General features: G+C 33.1%; 1 protein-coding gene across 1 annotated transcript in view; it reads right to left on the reverse strand.

Moving 5' to 3' along the window:
- The window catches only part of myo1d (myosin 1D), a 129,204-nt gene that overhangs the window by 39,893 nt on the left and 71,550 nt on the right, over positions 1–17,761 (reverse strand). Inside the window, exons 18-21 of the mRNA XM_056469283.1 lie at positions 8,747–8,970; positions 6,798–6,936; positions 6,597–6,701; positions 6,398–6,511 (exon numbers count right to left, since the gene is read on the reverse strand). Of these exons, the coding sequence (XP_056325258.1) occupies positions 6,398–6,511; positions 6,597–6,701; positions 6,798–6,936; positions 8,747–8,970 (582 nt within the window). The remainder of the gene's footprint in view (positions 1–6,397; positions 6,512–6,596; positions 6,702–6,797; positions 6,937–8,746; positions 8,971–17,761) is intronic.

Genomic DNA, 17,761 nt, shown 5'->3' on the forward strand with positions numbered 1-17,761 from the left:
AAATGATACTTGCGTCGAGCTGAAACTGGCACATAACATTTACGTTGTGCCTAGTTCTCTGGCATTGCTCCTGGTGTATGATAGGGCCCGAAATTATCTGCTGTGTAAAACATATGCCGGAAAAGTTGGTTGTTCATTCTGCTGTGGTGACCTCTGATAAATCAGAAACTAAGCCAAAGGAAAGTGAATAAATAAATGTTTCCAATTTTTTTTCCATGAAATTACCTTTTATTCCTGTTAAATGAAAAAATTGATGAACAACTAAGCAATTGGGCGTCATGGTGGCTCAGTGGTTAGCATTGTTGCCTCACAGCAAGAAGGTCACTGGTTCGAGTCCTGGCTAAGCAAGTTGGCATTTCTGTGTGGAGTTTGCATGTTCTCACCATGTTCGCATGGGTTTTCTCTGGGTGCTCCAGTTTTCCCCCACAGTTCAAAGACATGCGCTATAGGTGAACTGAATAAACTAAATTGGCCGTAATGTGAATGCGAAAGTATATGGGTGTTTCCTAGTACTGGGTTGCAGCTGGAAGGGCATCTGTGGTGTAAAACATATGCTGGAAAAGTTGGCGGTTCATTCTGCTGTGGCAACCCCTGATGAATAAAGGGACTAAGCCAAAGGAAAATGAATGAATTAATGAGCGGAGCAATTATTACTTAAAAATTATGCTAAAATCTTTGTTTTATAATTTTGCTAAGAGAAAACTACTCTACGCATTTAATTTGTTTAAATACAGTCAAAATTTAATCAAATTAAGCTTTTGAATTTGTTGACATGAAGTGTCATGATGAAGATGTTTGCGTTTCTGTATATGACATGACAATAAATGATTATAGTCTTCCCCAAGTAAAATGGTTATTTGCCCAGAAATGAAACAGTAAATTATAGACGCTCTTGATCTGTAAATGGAATCATCAATCTTTTTATGACATGGCAAGGCTAGCTCAGGTTGGTAAATGTAGAAAACAGCAATAAAAACTTTGATGTTCATAATTCAGATTTGCATTCATGACATAGTAATCTAACAAATTGTAAAATAAAAATAAACAATTACCTTGAAAAACATAATTAAAAAACATTTGACTATGACAAATGATCACTCTTCATAGCTGCTCAAAAACTTGTGCTGAAAACATTTGATAATTTGTTTACATTTTTTATTTAAAAGATTACATTTCTAAAACTGGACATTCAGACATCCCTATCTGATATAATACAACAGCAAGTGTATGTACACAAGTGTTCTTATCCAGATGGAGCACTTAAAAAAATCTGTGCAGTTTCCTTAAGGTAAAATATCTTTGGCTTTCATCTTTCTTGTTCGCCCAGACAGAGGGTAGGGTTCACCGAACACAGTCTGGACTACAGTAAAAAACAGCTAGGGGGAAATTGAGTGTACAGACTCCCCTGCGGATGAGTATTCCTTGGCAAAAATCACTAGCTGAATAGATTAAGAAACTAAGGACTTCACACCACACTGTTAGTAACATTTATCTTGCCCTCATTTATCACAAACCGAAGATCAGCTAAAAAGGAACCATTACAAAGATCTTGCTGATGGACTAAGAGAGAAAAGATGCGTGCGGGAGGGTGACAGCTGGTGTGAACAAATTAGGACCAAATGATAATACAGTCATTATGGCATGCAGGATATGAGCAATTTGTCACTTACGGTATGAGTAAATATTTAAAGGACAGCTACAAAAGGCACGACGTTAATGACCACTCCGGTTTTTATTTTCTTCCTTGTGTGGAAAACATTTACATAATCCAAAGAACCATTTTTTTCACTGTAAAACAGACTTGGAGGGATAAAATGTTTTCATGGATGTTCAAGGTTTTCCAATAATAACCTTCATGGCGGGGGCGTTGGATGGCAGAGGGGTGTCGTGGATGAAAGTGAAGAGGGTTGGGGAGTTGCGGAAGAAAGTGAAAGTGAACAGCGGATGGGGGATAAGGGTGGATGGGGAGTGGGATCAATAAAATGAGGTGCACAAATTAAGCCCAGGGCTTCCGGTTAGGCGCATTCACCACGTGCACACACCATGCGTAGCAATGGGGGCGTGGTCATAGGTGCTGTAATGTTATAGCAGAGAAAACTAAAATCCCATACAAATGCTGCTATTGTGCACAACACAAAGATAGAAATGTTTACAATTAAATTTTAATTATGTTCCAGAGAATTAAGAAAAAAAAATAAAAAAAGTATATATATATATATATATATATATATATATATATATATATATATATATATATATATATATATATATATATATATATATATATATATATATATATATATATATATATATATATATATATATATATATGACAAAGGACATCTTGCAGAATCTTCTCCAGTTCAGTGCTGTATTCGGCAAAAAATTCCTTAAAGAAACAGCAGTTCCAACCATAATAGACGAAGCTGTGGATTGTGAGCCACAACATTTAGGTATTTTTAATTGTTCAAATTTATCAATTACATGCACAGTTTCTAGCGTTAATGGTATGTTGTAGCGAGGACATAAACAAGCATGTAAACATTGGGAAATACTGTTTGGCACCGCTAACAATTTAGCTACTAATTCATATTAATCAGTCAAACTCCTGTGAACACTCACAGTCTTCACCAGCGCTACAATGTCTCGCTGTGGATGCTTTGCCTGCGTTCTACATCTCAAATAACGAAAAAGATACGTGAACGTTTCATATTACTTACACATGCTTATTTCGAATATATATGAAAAAGCACAAACTTCTGCAGCTAACAGCTTGTCTGACTGACTGTTTGCACAGCGTGCATGCTTGAAGCGCCGTGAAGCTTCCTGGTGGCGTGGAGCCGATTTGAGAATCACATTATGCTAGCTGACCAATCAGAGCCTCTTGAGGGCGGGCCTTTCAGAGGAACTAGGTAATATGATAGTCGTTTTCATGTTAGCTGAGTAGCTGTATATAATCAAAGATATATGAAAATATAAGGTGATTTTCCACAAATGAAGCATGAACACACATTGCTTTGCATCTTATAAACACAACCTAGCCTTAAAAAAATGGCTCTCTGAACCACCCCTTTAATATCCCCTAATTTCTCAAAAAGTTTCTTTACAGTATTTTCTATTTTTTTTTTTATTAGCTTAGCAGAACAAAATATGCTGTCCTACTTGCCTAGTTAACGTTATAAACCTAGTTTTGCTAGTACTAGTAAAACTAGTAGTAATATTATGTACTGTCATGAAAGACAAATGAAACTAGTTTTTAGAAATCAGCTATTAAAACTATTATTTTTAAAAGTGAGTTGAAAAAAAATCTTCTCTCCATTAAACACCACTTGGAAAATATTTGAGAAAGAATTAAGATTTTAAATGTCTAATTATTTAAAATAAAATAAAATAAAATAAAAAAATAAAAAATACTTCAACTGTATTTGACAAAACCTTTCCTTCCATTAGGGATCGTAAATATTCCATACAGTAAGGACTGCATTGATTTTACTACATCAGTTGAAGTCAGTGTCCAATGATGTGACATTGATGAACTAGTTGATCAACCAAGACCTCCATCACATGCACAACATGAGTAGAAAGCATTTCACAGTAAGCAGAAAGTTGCAGAATAATTTCATAGTAATAAAAGATCCTAGAACTATCATTTCATAAATGTGTTTGTATGTACATGCAAGTGCTTCAGAAAACCCAATTCTGCCAATGAGGAAAATATTATTGTAAATATAACTGGAATTCCTGACGACTTGCTTTAATAATACAGAATTGATTCCTTGTTTTTTTTTTTACAGACTTTTTTCATTCACATATTAATGAAAAGATCATAATAAGTGCACTTTAAGAGTGTTTCCCCATAATGCTTATAGAAACATGGATTTACAACCAAATATAGTACATTACATCTCCTACTCTTTGTCAAATATGGATTTCATGCAGTGTATTTCTGTGTGCTATAGGGTGTAAATCTTCTTTTCTCCTCTCTATACTGATTTTATTATCATTTCAAATCGTCATGGTGAGGTAAATGACTCATAAATGACTACAAATGAGGACTACAAAAAGCATTCGAGAATATAAAGAGCCTGCAACAGGAGAGAGAAGATGAAAACAAAGAAACACCACAGAAGTGCGAAGACACACACACAAGCCTGAGCAGAAGGAGCACACAGAGGAGGCAAATCTGTGCACATGCCGGAACGATACTAGACATCAGCTGATCTCCGTCACCATGACAACCCCATCCCCTGGGATGTTGGCATGACAACAGCGGAGAGGGAAATGGATGCAGGAGGAGGAGGAGCAGCAGAGTGGATTGTTTTTTTTTTTGGGGGGGGGGGATTAACGTGGTGTTTATTTATTTATTTTTTGGGATAATATCTCTGTAGTTTTCTAGGACATGCTTCCAGCCCAAGCATTTAATAATGCAATGATCGACCATGATGTCCTTTTGTCTTTGAGGTGTGAGGTGCCACATAAATTATTTTTTTTCCCATTTCCTCTGACTGGTGCGATTCTCTGTTGCTGGAGAAATAAATATATGTGAGGGGCAGGACAGGTTCATCCGGGCAGTGACCTTCTGCTAATCAAGAGATGTTAACTGCTCCTTTCCAGCAATCATAGTGCTATAAATAATTTATCAGCGTGAAGCAATTTCTTATCTGAACCATAAACAAAGCATTAAAAAATCCTTTGATGTTTGTGTGAGATGAAAAAAAGAGAGTGCTGATGGATTTATACTACACTTTCAGAAATAAAGGTACGCAAGCTGTCACTGGGGTGGTACCTTTTCAAAAGGTACACGTTTGTACTTGAATGGTCCATATTGGTACCTTAAAAGTATATATTAGCTTATATTAATAAGTATATATAAGTATACCTAAAAATTTAAGGCGGGATACTTTTGTACTCTTAGGTACTAATATGTACACTTGAGATATTAATCTGGACCTTTTAGGTACAAATTTGTACCTTTCAAAAAGGTACCACCCCCCCCCCCCCCCCCCAGTGACAGATCGCGTACCTTTATTTCTGAGAGTGTATAATTGAACGTGTTAATTCTATTATTTTGCTCTCACTACTATAGTGTGTGTTAATTTAGTTTGATTAATTACGTAAAATATAACAAATCTCACCACGAACTGATAAAAAATTCAATGTTATAGTTGCTAAAATCCAAACAAAGCAGTCGAGTGACATTTCGCTATACATATGCAAACGATATCTCAATGAAAGTGATTTGAGTCACTTTCAGCCAGTTTAACTGATGAAGAATTTAGCCAATGAGTGTATGATTCCTTTAATATATGGTGATGTTTATTCATCTGTTGGATTTTATGTAGTATGTGCTATTTCATTGGCATTCGTTTGCATTATTTTAACACAGATATGGACTAGTGCACATTCAAGATAATGTTAAGCATTATACAATCCTCTTCAAACAAACTAGTCACCAAACAAACTTCAAACAAACTAGTCCCCAACTAACTTGCAGTCACAACTTGTCTATAATTAAAACCTTAAAAGCAATGCATCATGATTTCTACCAAAATATTAGTTTTGCCCTCATGATCTGAGCTGCGATTTTAAAAACAAAACATGTACAGAAACAAAATTGAGGGGTGTGTTATATTAAAGAAGTAGTCCCCCCCCCAAAATGAAAATTCTGTCATCATTTACTCACTCGACACTTGTTCCAAACCTTTATAAGTTTCTTTCTTCTGTTAAACACAAAATGAAGATATTTGGACGACAACAGGAAACCTGTAACCACTGACTCCCATAGTATTTGTTTTTCTTACTATAGAAGGAAAAACAAATACTATGGAAGTCAGTGGTTACAGGTTTTTAGTTTTCTTTGAAATATCTTCTTTGTTTAGGAGTATTTTGTATTCAGCAGAAGAAAGAAACTATAAATAGTGAGTATATTTTTATTTTAGGGTGAACTATTCCTTTAGAAGCAAAAAAAAAAAATGCATTCGATACAAATAAATTAGTAAATAAATACCTCATGGACAAAATTCCAAATCCAAATCCATTTAAAGCTGTAATCCTTTAAACAAAGGCTTGACCCAAGCTACTGTATGTTATGTAAACTGTAAATTGAAAGACAAGATGTTCTACCATAAATTCAGCACACAGGATGAAATGCTTTGGGTTTAAGGATTAACAAAATCAAGAAGGATGTAAACACAATCCGGTTAGATTTTAACTTTGAAGAAAATAATATCGTACAGTTTGAACTGTCCATTGTCATTTTCCTAAAATTGAAGATGTGATTGCCCATCCTCTTTGATCACCAAATTGTTTTAAATCACAAACATAACTCACAGGCATGTTAAGCTGCAGTGTGAAAGCCAGCTTTGAATAAGTAAGCAAGAATAGGGCTGATATTTACATTATAGAGTGGGATGCTCTTCATGGGCTTGTATTGCTTTAGGGGATCCATTTTGTAGAGATGGCGATCAGTGATGAGCAGAGCTCGGTCTTCTGCTTTATTGAAGCGATTGATCTGTTGAGATGATAATATTGTAGAGGTTAACATTAACAATGCCACTTCTGCTATGCTAACTGTCTGATTACAATGAAGAACATACTTTGCGGACATTGCAGGAGAAGAGGACCCTCATGAACTTATCTTTCCTCTGCAGATCACTGGACACCAGAGTAAAAGAAGACGCTGTCCCAGGACTATCCTTTTTCTAACAGGACAAAAAAACCTTGTTAAACATGCATTCAAATTTATTTTAAACCTGATGTTAGTATCAAATACGTTGCATGTTTTTTAAAATACTAACCAGGTAGTTTCCTTCCCAGGCTCTCTGCAGTCCGAGATCTGCTCTCTGGCCCTTCAGACACTCCAATGTGGCCACTTTGGCCCTGATTTGCACAGTCTCCTCTGGAGAAAGGGGTTTAATCAGTGTCCAGGCCCACCATCTAGATATGAATACAAATACATGTATAAAAACAATTTTATACAGCAATTGATGCAGTATAATATAAATGTTGCTATGAAAATTCCATATATTGATCATTACTCAGTGAGCGATAATTATTATATACTGTTTAGCAAGTAAATAAAACATAAATAGGTGGCACAGTGGTTAGCAATGCCACCTCACAGCAAGAAGGTCGCTGGTTTGAGCCCCAGCTTGGTCAGTTGGCATTTCTGTGTGGAGTTTGCATTTTCTCCCTGTGTTTGTGTGGGTTTCCTCCGGGTGGTCCAGTTACCCCCACAGTCCAAAGACATACGGTACAGGTGAATTGAATAAGGTAAATTGGCCAGAGTGTACGTGTGGGAATGGGAGATTGTATGGGTGTTTCTCAGTACTGGTTGGCCGGAAGGGCAACCGCTGCGTAAAACATATGCTGGATAAGTTGGCGGTTCATTCCACTGTGGTGACCCCTGATAAATACAGAGACTAACCCAAAGGAAAATTTATAAATTAATAGAAAATAAATTAAGTTGGTGCCAAAATATGAAGAAATTACAGTGAAACATACTTGAGTAAATTAATTTGACACTTAATTTAAATTATGCACAGATAATTAATCATTTTTGACTGAACATGGAAGGTATGAGATTCAAATTCAAACATTGTTTTCTGTATAATTTCTGTATGTGTGTAAATAAGAAAAAAAATGAATAATTGATAAAGTACTACTTAAATAAATGTAATACAGGGTGATTCAAAAAGAATCCCACAACTTTGAAAATCTGTATTTATTCAAAGAAACATGATGGAACCTTGGGTAACTAATCAGTGTGAAGAGTACTTAAAGTTTTTCAAAACTTCAGAGCTTCCTTAAATTGACGACAGAAAGACCTTAGCTCTCCTTTTCTTCTTTGCAGAGTTCTCGATTTTCAAAGTTGTGGTATTCTTTTTCAATCACCCTGTGCATGAACATATTTGCAGGTTCAGGAGGAGGATAATAATGATTACATAATATGCAAGTAAGCATTAATAAAAATGATTAAACCAAATAAAATTTCAAATAAGAACCTTGTCATGTGGATTTTTTGTTTCAAAGTGAAAAATATTAAAAATATAAAAAGTTTCATTTATTGTGATTGAAAATCAGGGTTATACCACCAAATGTCTACTATTTTGCTGAAGTTAAAACATTGTATTGTCTAAAATATATATTATATAAAATTTTGTTATTTAATTCCACAAACTGTACAGATGTCATTTCTTCCAAATAAAAAATAAAGATGTTTAACATTATTATTTTTATAGCCCAAATTGGGATATTTCTCTACATCAATCCAAAAACAACAAAACACAGAGAAAAAGTTTATAAGTAATTTTAGTTAATCTCAGTGAGATTTCTCACTCAAGTTGCTAACAATATAACATATTATTTTTATTCCGTGTCATTAAAAATCAAACAGTTATATTATTTGGACTTTTTAACAAGTTGTTTTTCTCCATTGTTTTCTCGAGGTCAGAGCAGTGTTAAGGCTCTTGTGAACAGATCTCCAACAAGACTTTGATCCAAAGATCAATATGTGCTCCAGGCACAACAGCCTAGTGAAACGCAAGACAGCCTTTCTGTGCTTAAACACCAAGGAAACACAAAAGCCTATAGAAAAAAAAATATTTCCTTGTCTAAAAATGATAAAGCCTTGAAAGTGTTGCATTGAGTCAGAGACATTTCCATTATTACATTTACACTGAGCACATCTGGACTCATCATATATGACTGTTCCATGAGTCACATCACCACCATCACAGATGCCCACCTGTTATAGATGCTCCTTAGCGCCTCCTCAAACTTGCGCAAGACTTTAGGTGGTGTGGGCCACTTCACATGTTTGCCATGGTCCTTCATGTCACGGACATTTTTGAAGCGCCGGATGACCTCGCGGATGTACGACTTCACCTTGTATCGTCTGTATGCCCGGATGATGATGAGCGCGGCACGCATGCGGCGGTAACGCCTTCTGGCCAGAGTACCACGCCAAACCTGAGACACACAGCGAGAGGAGACAAAGAGTTTGAGTGTAAGAGCAAGATTAATGTTGTTAATTAATTCAAATATTACAATAGGATGATGAATATAATACTGTGTTGAGACACATAGAACACTTTGAAAAAAATTCCTTCACGCTGTCCCAACACAAACCAATTAATTTAACTTAATTGTTTTTACAAACGTAAGTGGATTGAACATAAAACAATTAAGTTATCCCAAAAAAAACCTCAAGAATTGTGATGCTTCATTTAATTTTGAATTAGTCGTTTGAACGAGCAGCAAAAATCTTTTTTTGAGTGATAGAGACAAGAGAAAAGCAAAATTCAATGGAAAAAGTGTACATTTAATAAATAATTGTAAATAAAAGTCACAATTGGCAGAATTACTCATAAAAAAAATGTATCATTTTGAACATTATTGTCAGGTGAAATCAGCGAAATCTAAATGTAATAGTAAAATAAGCTAAAATAATGATTTACAGGGGAAAATGTTTTGGCTAAATTAAAGTTTTAGATGAAAGACAAGCAAAATCTACATTTCCGCAATTTTTGCTTCAGTTACTATTACTTTTTTACACAAATTTAAATGCTATTTTACAGAAAAATGGTCCAAACCAGTGTTTCTCAACCACGTTCATCACATTTTCCATGTCTCCTTAACTAAGCATACCTGATTCAGATCATTAGCTTATTAGCAGAGCTTGAATGAGCTGTAATGGGTGTGACAGACAAAAGAGACATCCAAAACATGTTGGTGGTCCTCCAGGAACGTGGTTGAGAAACACTGGTCTAAACTATACAGTTGAAGTCAGAATTAACAGCCCCCTTTGCTTTTTTTTTCCCCCTTTTTTAAATATTTCCCAAACGATTTATAACAGAGCAAGGAATTTTTCACAATGTGCCTAATAATATTTTTTCTTCTTGAGAAAGTCTTATTTGTTTTATTTCGGCTAGAATAAAAGCAGTTCAAAATTTTTTAAAAACCATTTTAAGGTCAAAATTCTTAGCCCCTTTAAGCTATATATTTTTTGATAGTCTACAGAACAAACCATCATTATACAATAACTCACCTAATTACCCTAACCTGCCTAGTTAACCTAATTATCCTAGTTAAGCCTTTAAATGTCACGTTAAGCTTTATAGAAGTGTCTTGAAAAATATCGAGTCAAACATTATTTACTGTCATCATGGCAAAGATAAAAGAAATCAGTTATTAAGTAATGAGTTATTAAAACTATTATGTTTAAAATGTGTTAAACAGGAGGGCTAATAAAAAATAAACAGGGGGGCTAATAATTCTGACTTCAACTGTATATCTAACAAGAAAAAAAGTTTACTCAGTATGGTTAATATTATAAATGACCGATAAATGTCAAAAACATATTTCAATAATCTTTGTTTTACTTTACTGCTTTTTTTTTTTTTTATTTGCAGTGGACCTAAACTTTTAAAAAATTCTGTTAACAGTTATATTACTTTTAACAATATTGCAGACATTCTTTTGACTAAATTTAAATGTTATTTTAGAGTAATGTGCAATATATACACTCAAAAAATTACTTTTGCTCCTTGTTCAAATGACTCATTTAAAATGAGTTGAAATGCAATTCATAAAAGTTTTTTGGGACAACTAATTGTTTTGTGTTCAATCTACTTCAATTTGTAAAAAGAATGAAGATATGTAAACGATTTGTGTTGGGACAACATGAGTAAATTGTGTGGAACCCTGCATATTTCACACTGTAAAAAAGATTTGTTACTTAAAGCAAGTAAACCTTAAAAGCCTTAAAAGCAACAAGTTGACTTTACAAAAATAATGCAAGTCATTGTAACTTGGAACTGTTAGGGTGACTTAACTTTTATAATTATGCTAATAGTACTTACTTTTTTAAAACAAACTAATTTTTTTTTTCCAATAGACCTTTATTATATTTATTTTTCCCCAGCTTTTCTGTATCTAGCAAAATGGCATACAGTAAAATAAATCTGCTCTTCCAGACTCCAGTGTGTCTTCTATAGGCTATAATTGTAGATTTTACTTAATGAAGCACCAAACATTTAATATTGTAATAATTACAGTAATTATTTGAAAACATAATTATAAAAATTAAGTCAACTTAACAGTTCCAAGTTACAATGGGTTAACTTACATTTTTTTTGTAATGTCAACTTGTTGCTTTTAAGGCAATTGGTTTACTCGCTTTAAGTAACTAATCACTTTTTACAGTGTACAGTATAGAGAGATATGCTTAAAATGTACTAAATAAAATGTTTTGATAATAGAAACGCAACATTGAATAATCTCTTTCAAATATTTATGCTATTTCACAGTAAAATAAAGATTTCATGAAAAAAAAAAAAATTTTACATTTCATATATGACAAAAACCAACATATTTCTGTAATGTCTGCTTCATTACTTGCTAAATTATTACTCTTTTTTTTACTTGCATCTTCTGTACACAATTATAATTTCTGACTGCATTTAAATCATTTTAACATTTTAACAATGCAATGAATAATAATGCAATTAACATTTTTAAGACAAAATATCAATGTATCAATTAATTTTTGCAACATGTTTTGTACTTCCTTTCATCATTACCTTTACTACATTTATACTTTTCTGGCCACTATTTGAAAAATGTAACCTAATAAACAAACATGCCATTTGATATGATGTTTCAGAAAAATGATTCACAAAATGTTTCAAATCAGATCAAATCTTTTTAATAACAGCTATAACAGAATAAAGATGTGTATTTTTAGCAACCAGCAACATAATATTATTTCAGTTCCTCCTCAAGTTTAAACATAGCACTGTTTATCTTGTTTATTTGTGAATGAGAATCCCCCTGGTAGAGATACACTAAACCATGGAGCCATATATAACACATCTGCTCATGTATGGCACTTACGGTACAGTAGCTGGACTCTCTAATAATACATATAATCTGATCTGTGGCACCCAAAGTACATTTGTGAGGGTGTAAGCCTTGCCTTAGACGTTAATAATAGATGATAATGGACCTCTGGGGAGCTGTTTGAGTGGCCCAGGACTCAGTAAAAATCCCCACCATATGCTGAATCCACTTTACATCGACTCAAATAGGAAGAAGTGAAAGGAGCCTTATGTCTGGCAAATATGCCATAAAAACAAGTGGTTCAACTTCATGTGTTTTCCAAAAACGTCATTTCCAATGCCATTTTCCTTTTTGGTGAAACAGTCTAGTGTAAAATATATATTACCCTAATATTTCTAGAAACTCTTTGCTATGTTTCAGTTTAATTCAATTCATCTTTGATTCTATAGCACTTTTACAATGTAGATTGTCTCAAAGCAGCTTAACATAAAAGTTCTAGTATAAATTGAAACTGTGTCGGTCCAGAGGTATAGAGTTCCTTCAAAAATGAAATTCAACCACAATATCCTCAGTAGCTCAGATGTCAGAAGATACGCAGACTCCTATGTTCATTAGTGCATCAACTGCTGAATGTTTGGTGCCTACATTATAACTAGGGCCAGACAAAATCTGCCGACATCTTTTGCTAATTCTGCAAAGAATTTTGTAAAAAGTCTGCAGATTTATGCGGAATGATTTTGGGACTATCATAACTAAAAATTTAATATATGAAACAAAAAAAATATTCCTTTTAACTTATATTTAATGTTTACAATGCAAATCCAACTGGACCCACTTATTTGGTAACCAAAGCAAGTATCTCGTATAATGTATCTACTAAAAGACAGAAAATATTACTGTTACAATAAAGTTATATGAAAATATAACTGTATTGTAAAAAAAATTATATAAACATTTTCATATTAATCACTGAAATTTATATAAAACTGAATAAATATAATTTTACATACATTTACACAAGTAAATGAATATGACTCAATGGGCTAAAAGTCTGTGGAAATCTGCAAATGCAAAGATTCACTCAGCTTGAGATTTGATACGATACACAATACTGATCTCACAATAGGATATTTTTATGCTTTTTTTTTTTTTTTAACAATATTAGTTTGAGGCAGTTTAGAAATGAACAAGCTCCCTTTAATTAGTTGCATTAAATAATGCCATGAGTATCTTATTTGCATTAAATAAAATAAGAGCATTGTTTTATTTATATTTGATGTACAAACTTGTAAAATGCTCATTAGAAAGAGACAAAGAGAGAGTGTGAATGAAAGAAAGAAAGAAAGAAAGAAAGAAAGAAAGAAAGAAAGAAAGAAAGAAAGAAAGAAAGAAAGAAAGAAAGAAAGAAGTCAGCTTTGCACTTTTTAGTACTTTGATTTAATACACGACTGAATTGATAAAAACTGGCCGAGTTAATAGTGTGGAGCGATCTGCATCTTTATGCAACCATTTCATCTCTGCCGGTTTTTACAAGAGAGTTCATTTGTATTTAATCAATGACAGTAAACAAAGAACATGACAAGTTGTAAGTCGTACTGCTTATGTGACAATGTGCACCAGACATTTTGCTTCTATGGTCCGGCACTGATTTGAATAAGAATGGAGCTGATGGTGAGAATAACAGCATTGTTGTTGTTTGCCACTATTGCACACATTTACGAGTTTGCTGTATACGCAACATCCCAGCTGTTCAAAACATATATCACAATTCATTTAACATTCCAATAGACTTGATTCATCACATATTTGAATTAATTTTTAACTAGCTCACCATAAGTAGACTGAAAAAAAATTTCAAAGATGATTCCTTTTTTTAGGTTAAGTGGTTGTAAAGATTTATTTGGGCTGAATTGAAACAAACAAATTAAGTTGAACATTACTAAATTTAATTTGTTTGTTTAAATTCAACACATATAAATTGTTTGCAACAATTTTTCAGACATAATTTTTTAAAGCGTAAGTAAAGTTTATTTATAAAGCACAGTTAGCACTGACCAAAGTGCTGAACATAACCAAAACACACATTCTAAAATAGAGCAAAATAACAATAAAAGTAATAATAAGAATAATGGTTTGATGATAACAATTCACAATAAAGATTAAAAGCCTGGGAAGGCAATATAATAAAAATGTGTCTAAGTCTGGACTTAGAGAGAAGAAGCACTTGTAATGTTCAGTGGCAGCTGGTTCCACAAACATGGAGCAGCAACTGTAAAGGCTCTATCTCTTTTCAGATAAAGACGTGACAGAGTCCCTTGTCAACCTAAGGGACTAAGGAATTGAATGTATGTCAATAAGTTATATAATATAAGAAGGTGCTTGCCCATTCACTGATTTCTAAAATTAACAGTAAGCCAATGAAGGCATCCCAAAACTGGGGAAATTTGAGCATGTTTTTTGGTGACTGTTAAAAGTCTAGCTGCTGCATTTTGAATCAACTGCAACCGTGCCAATGAAGATTGAGGGAGACCAATCTACATGGAATTACAATAGTCTAGGCGAGGTGTGATAAAAGCATAAAGAACTTTATCCAGATCTTGAAAGGAAAGTCTGGAGATGATCCTCAGCTGATAGCAACTATTCTTAACAACTGAGCTAATTTGTTTTCTAGAAGATAACTCCTAAGGTGCGTCCCAAATCGCATACTTATGCACTATTCTATATAAATATGAAGAGTGCAAGTAGTGCTTTCACACTAAAAACTCTAAAAAGAATTAGTGCACTTTAATCACCCAGATGATGCACTTATTCAACTGGTAATATAGAGTGTGTAATGTTGGACACTTCACGCACTCAGCGGCCACTTTTCTCACGTTTGGGCGCTCATGTTGGATTACTTTATTTATTTTGGATTGTGAAAGCAGTATTCTCCTACGAGAGTGATTATACCGCCTCCTGTTGGTGAATGCGGTTATATTCATGGCAGGTATTATTTGGTGCTTCGGTTTTGTTTTTTTTTTGTTTTTTTTTTGGTGCTTCGGTTATTTACTTCACTATTTGGCCACCGTCAAACGTCATCAGGGAAACGGTTTGAATTTCTACTTAGTAAAAAAACATTAGTGCTCCATTTGGGATGACACTAAATACAGTATATATATATATATATATATATATATATATATATATATATATATATATATATATATATATATATATATATATATATATATATATATATATATATATACTATTGAGTGTGTAAGTGCATAAGTACATAGTGCATGAGTGCATAGTGTGCCATTTGCGATATTCTATGTTTTCTTTTGTTACACACGCAAAAGTATATATTTTTCCTTCACAAAAAAGTACATACTTTTAGGACATAGTACAAGTATGCAAACTGAGACACAGCACTAGTTTTTTTTACTTGAGATTTAACACGATTCAAAACACTCTCAATAGTAAACAAAAATTCACTCAAAAAAATTACATTTGCTGTTTGTTCAAACAGCTTAAAATGAGCTAAAAAAATAACAATTCTTATTTTTTGGGGGAGGGACAACTTAATTGTTTTATGTTCAATCCATTTAAATTTGTAAGAATGAACAAGTTAACTTAATTCCTTCATGTTATCCCAACAGAAATCGATTGTGTGTAATTCAGTATTATTTACAGTGTGGCTACTGCTCCAGTGGTGCTGTGGCTGGAAACGTGTAGATTACAAGCAGCGATAATATATAATAAGATCCCCTTCAAAAGTATGAAGAAGAGCAAAATCTGACTGCTGGATGAATGGATGATTTTTTTTTACATGTTTACAGAAAAAAGATTTACCAAAACAAAGTTACAGAGTTGTCCTTTTTCACATTTTCTGGGTTGGCATGCACTGAGAATCTGTTGAATGGGAATGCTGCATTTGGTGATCTGGACTGTCACTCACAAGGGAATGGCTCAATCCTGCATTATACTGTATTCAGTGTTAAATTTAGTGTGAAATACAATAAAAATTAAATAAATAAATCGATGCAGTGTGGGCGAGTATCTGTACATGATATGCAGTCCAGGGCTGTGTGCTAAAACTGACCTCAAGGAAGATGTTGCGTTTGAGTTGCTTTGCTACTGTGACTGAACCCATTACACAACGATACTGTATGACTAATGCAGAGGAGTGAAGAAACAGCAAGACTCCACAGTCCTACTCAGCAAAATCTGCTCTTAGAGCTCCTGCATCACCAAACCGATGTGACGGACATAATGTACACTCGTCTCATTTCTAACAACATACCTGTCATTCAGTCTGAAAGGCAAACATTGCAATTCAGAAAAAAACTTACTGTTATTATTCAATATGATGCATTGTACATCACATACTGGCAATTAGGTTTGCTAATTGGAAGCTGGAGGGTGAATTTCAAATCTTTTATAATGCTGACTCCAAATTTGGTTTATTTATTCAACATTTTTAACATTTTAAACACTCTGGATTTTGCCTTAACTGCACTTTTCTTTTCTTAGGTCGACCGAAATAAGCAGATGATTTTTTAGTTGGATGTAATGAGATCATGATGATTTGCAATTTTAATGTCGAAATCAATTTACATATTACATAATAACAAAATTACTTGTTACATAAGCTATTGTTTTAATCAGACTACACAGATGTACAAAGGTGTTTCTGTTCAATGGGGTGAAAATGTCTCAAGATTACATTTTAATCTGAATGAACATTAAATCCATGTGCATTTAATAGCAAATATTTAAAATGTTGTTATACACAGCTTAAGAGACCTCTTGGAAATTTCTCTAAATTATTATTATTTTTCAAAATGTATGTGTTGTTCTGGGAAACAGGGTAACACTCATACACTTCAATAAAGCAATATTTGGTTGAATAACGCTTTTAAATTTTAAATTTAAATTGCAACAAATTAATGTGTGTATTTATATATATATATATATATATATATATATATATATATATATATATATATATATATATATATATATATATATATATATATATATATATAAAATGTATATATATGTATACATACAAAAAAAACATTTTTTGATAAATTTTTTTCTGAAAAAAAGCTTTAAATGACAACATTTAGATTAGAAATTTGGAAGAAATTATATAATTTATTTCAGGCGGCTAGCAAGAACTTATTGTATCTTATGATTGATTGATTGATTTGCAGAAAATTAATTAAGGTGATTATGGTTCTCAATTTTCAGTAAACAAAAATTCAAATATTAATATTGTCAATTTAAAAATGGGTAACACTTTAGTTTACGTCAAAATGGGGTTTAATGCACATAGACTTTTAATTTTCAGTCAGCCAGCTCCTGGGCTTCCGGTGAACTGTCTTTCCATTATAAAATCGTCACGATTTAGGTCTGACTTCTTTAAAAATCAGTGATCTTCACTGCCTGATAGATATACCATATGAAGTGGGTCTCAGACCAAACAAGAAGCACTGCACTAAATTCAATTTACCCCTGCCATGTCTTTAAAATATGACAGCTTATTTTCCTCCAGTACTTTCAATTATGTTACAGCTTAATTGCTGATGGCACTAGTGGTTACACAGTCTTGTTTTACACTTGAACAACTGAATGAATGCTTCAGCCTATTTAAGTAAATGTGTTTTAATGACATCACAATATCGATGCTGGAAAAGAAACATTATGAAATTGAAAATAGTCACATTAAGTTTATAATTGCCTGAAAAACACTTGCTGTGCCCCATTCTATTAACTATTGGCTTATTAGCTGCCTATTATTAACTGTTCATTAGTAGTTATAAAGTATTATCTTATTCTACATCCTTAATACTACCCAAAACCTAAAACCAACTTCTACCTTACTAACTAAACAGCTAATTAGTAGTTTATTAAGTTAGCAGTGTTAGTTAAT

Source organism: Danio aesculapii, chromosome 12 (assembly GCF_903798145.1).
Source record: "Danio aesculapii chromosome 12, fDanAes4.1, whole genome shotgun sequence".
Lineage (NCBI taxonomy): Eukaryota > Metazoa > Chordata > Actinopteri > Cypriniformes > Danionidae > Danio > Danio aesculapii.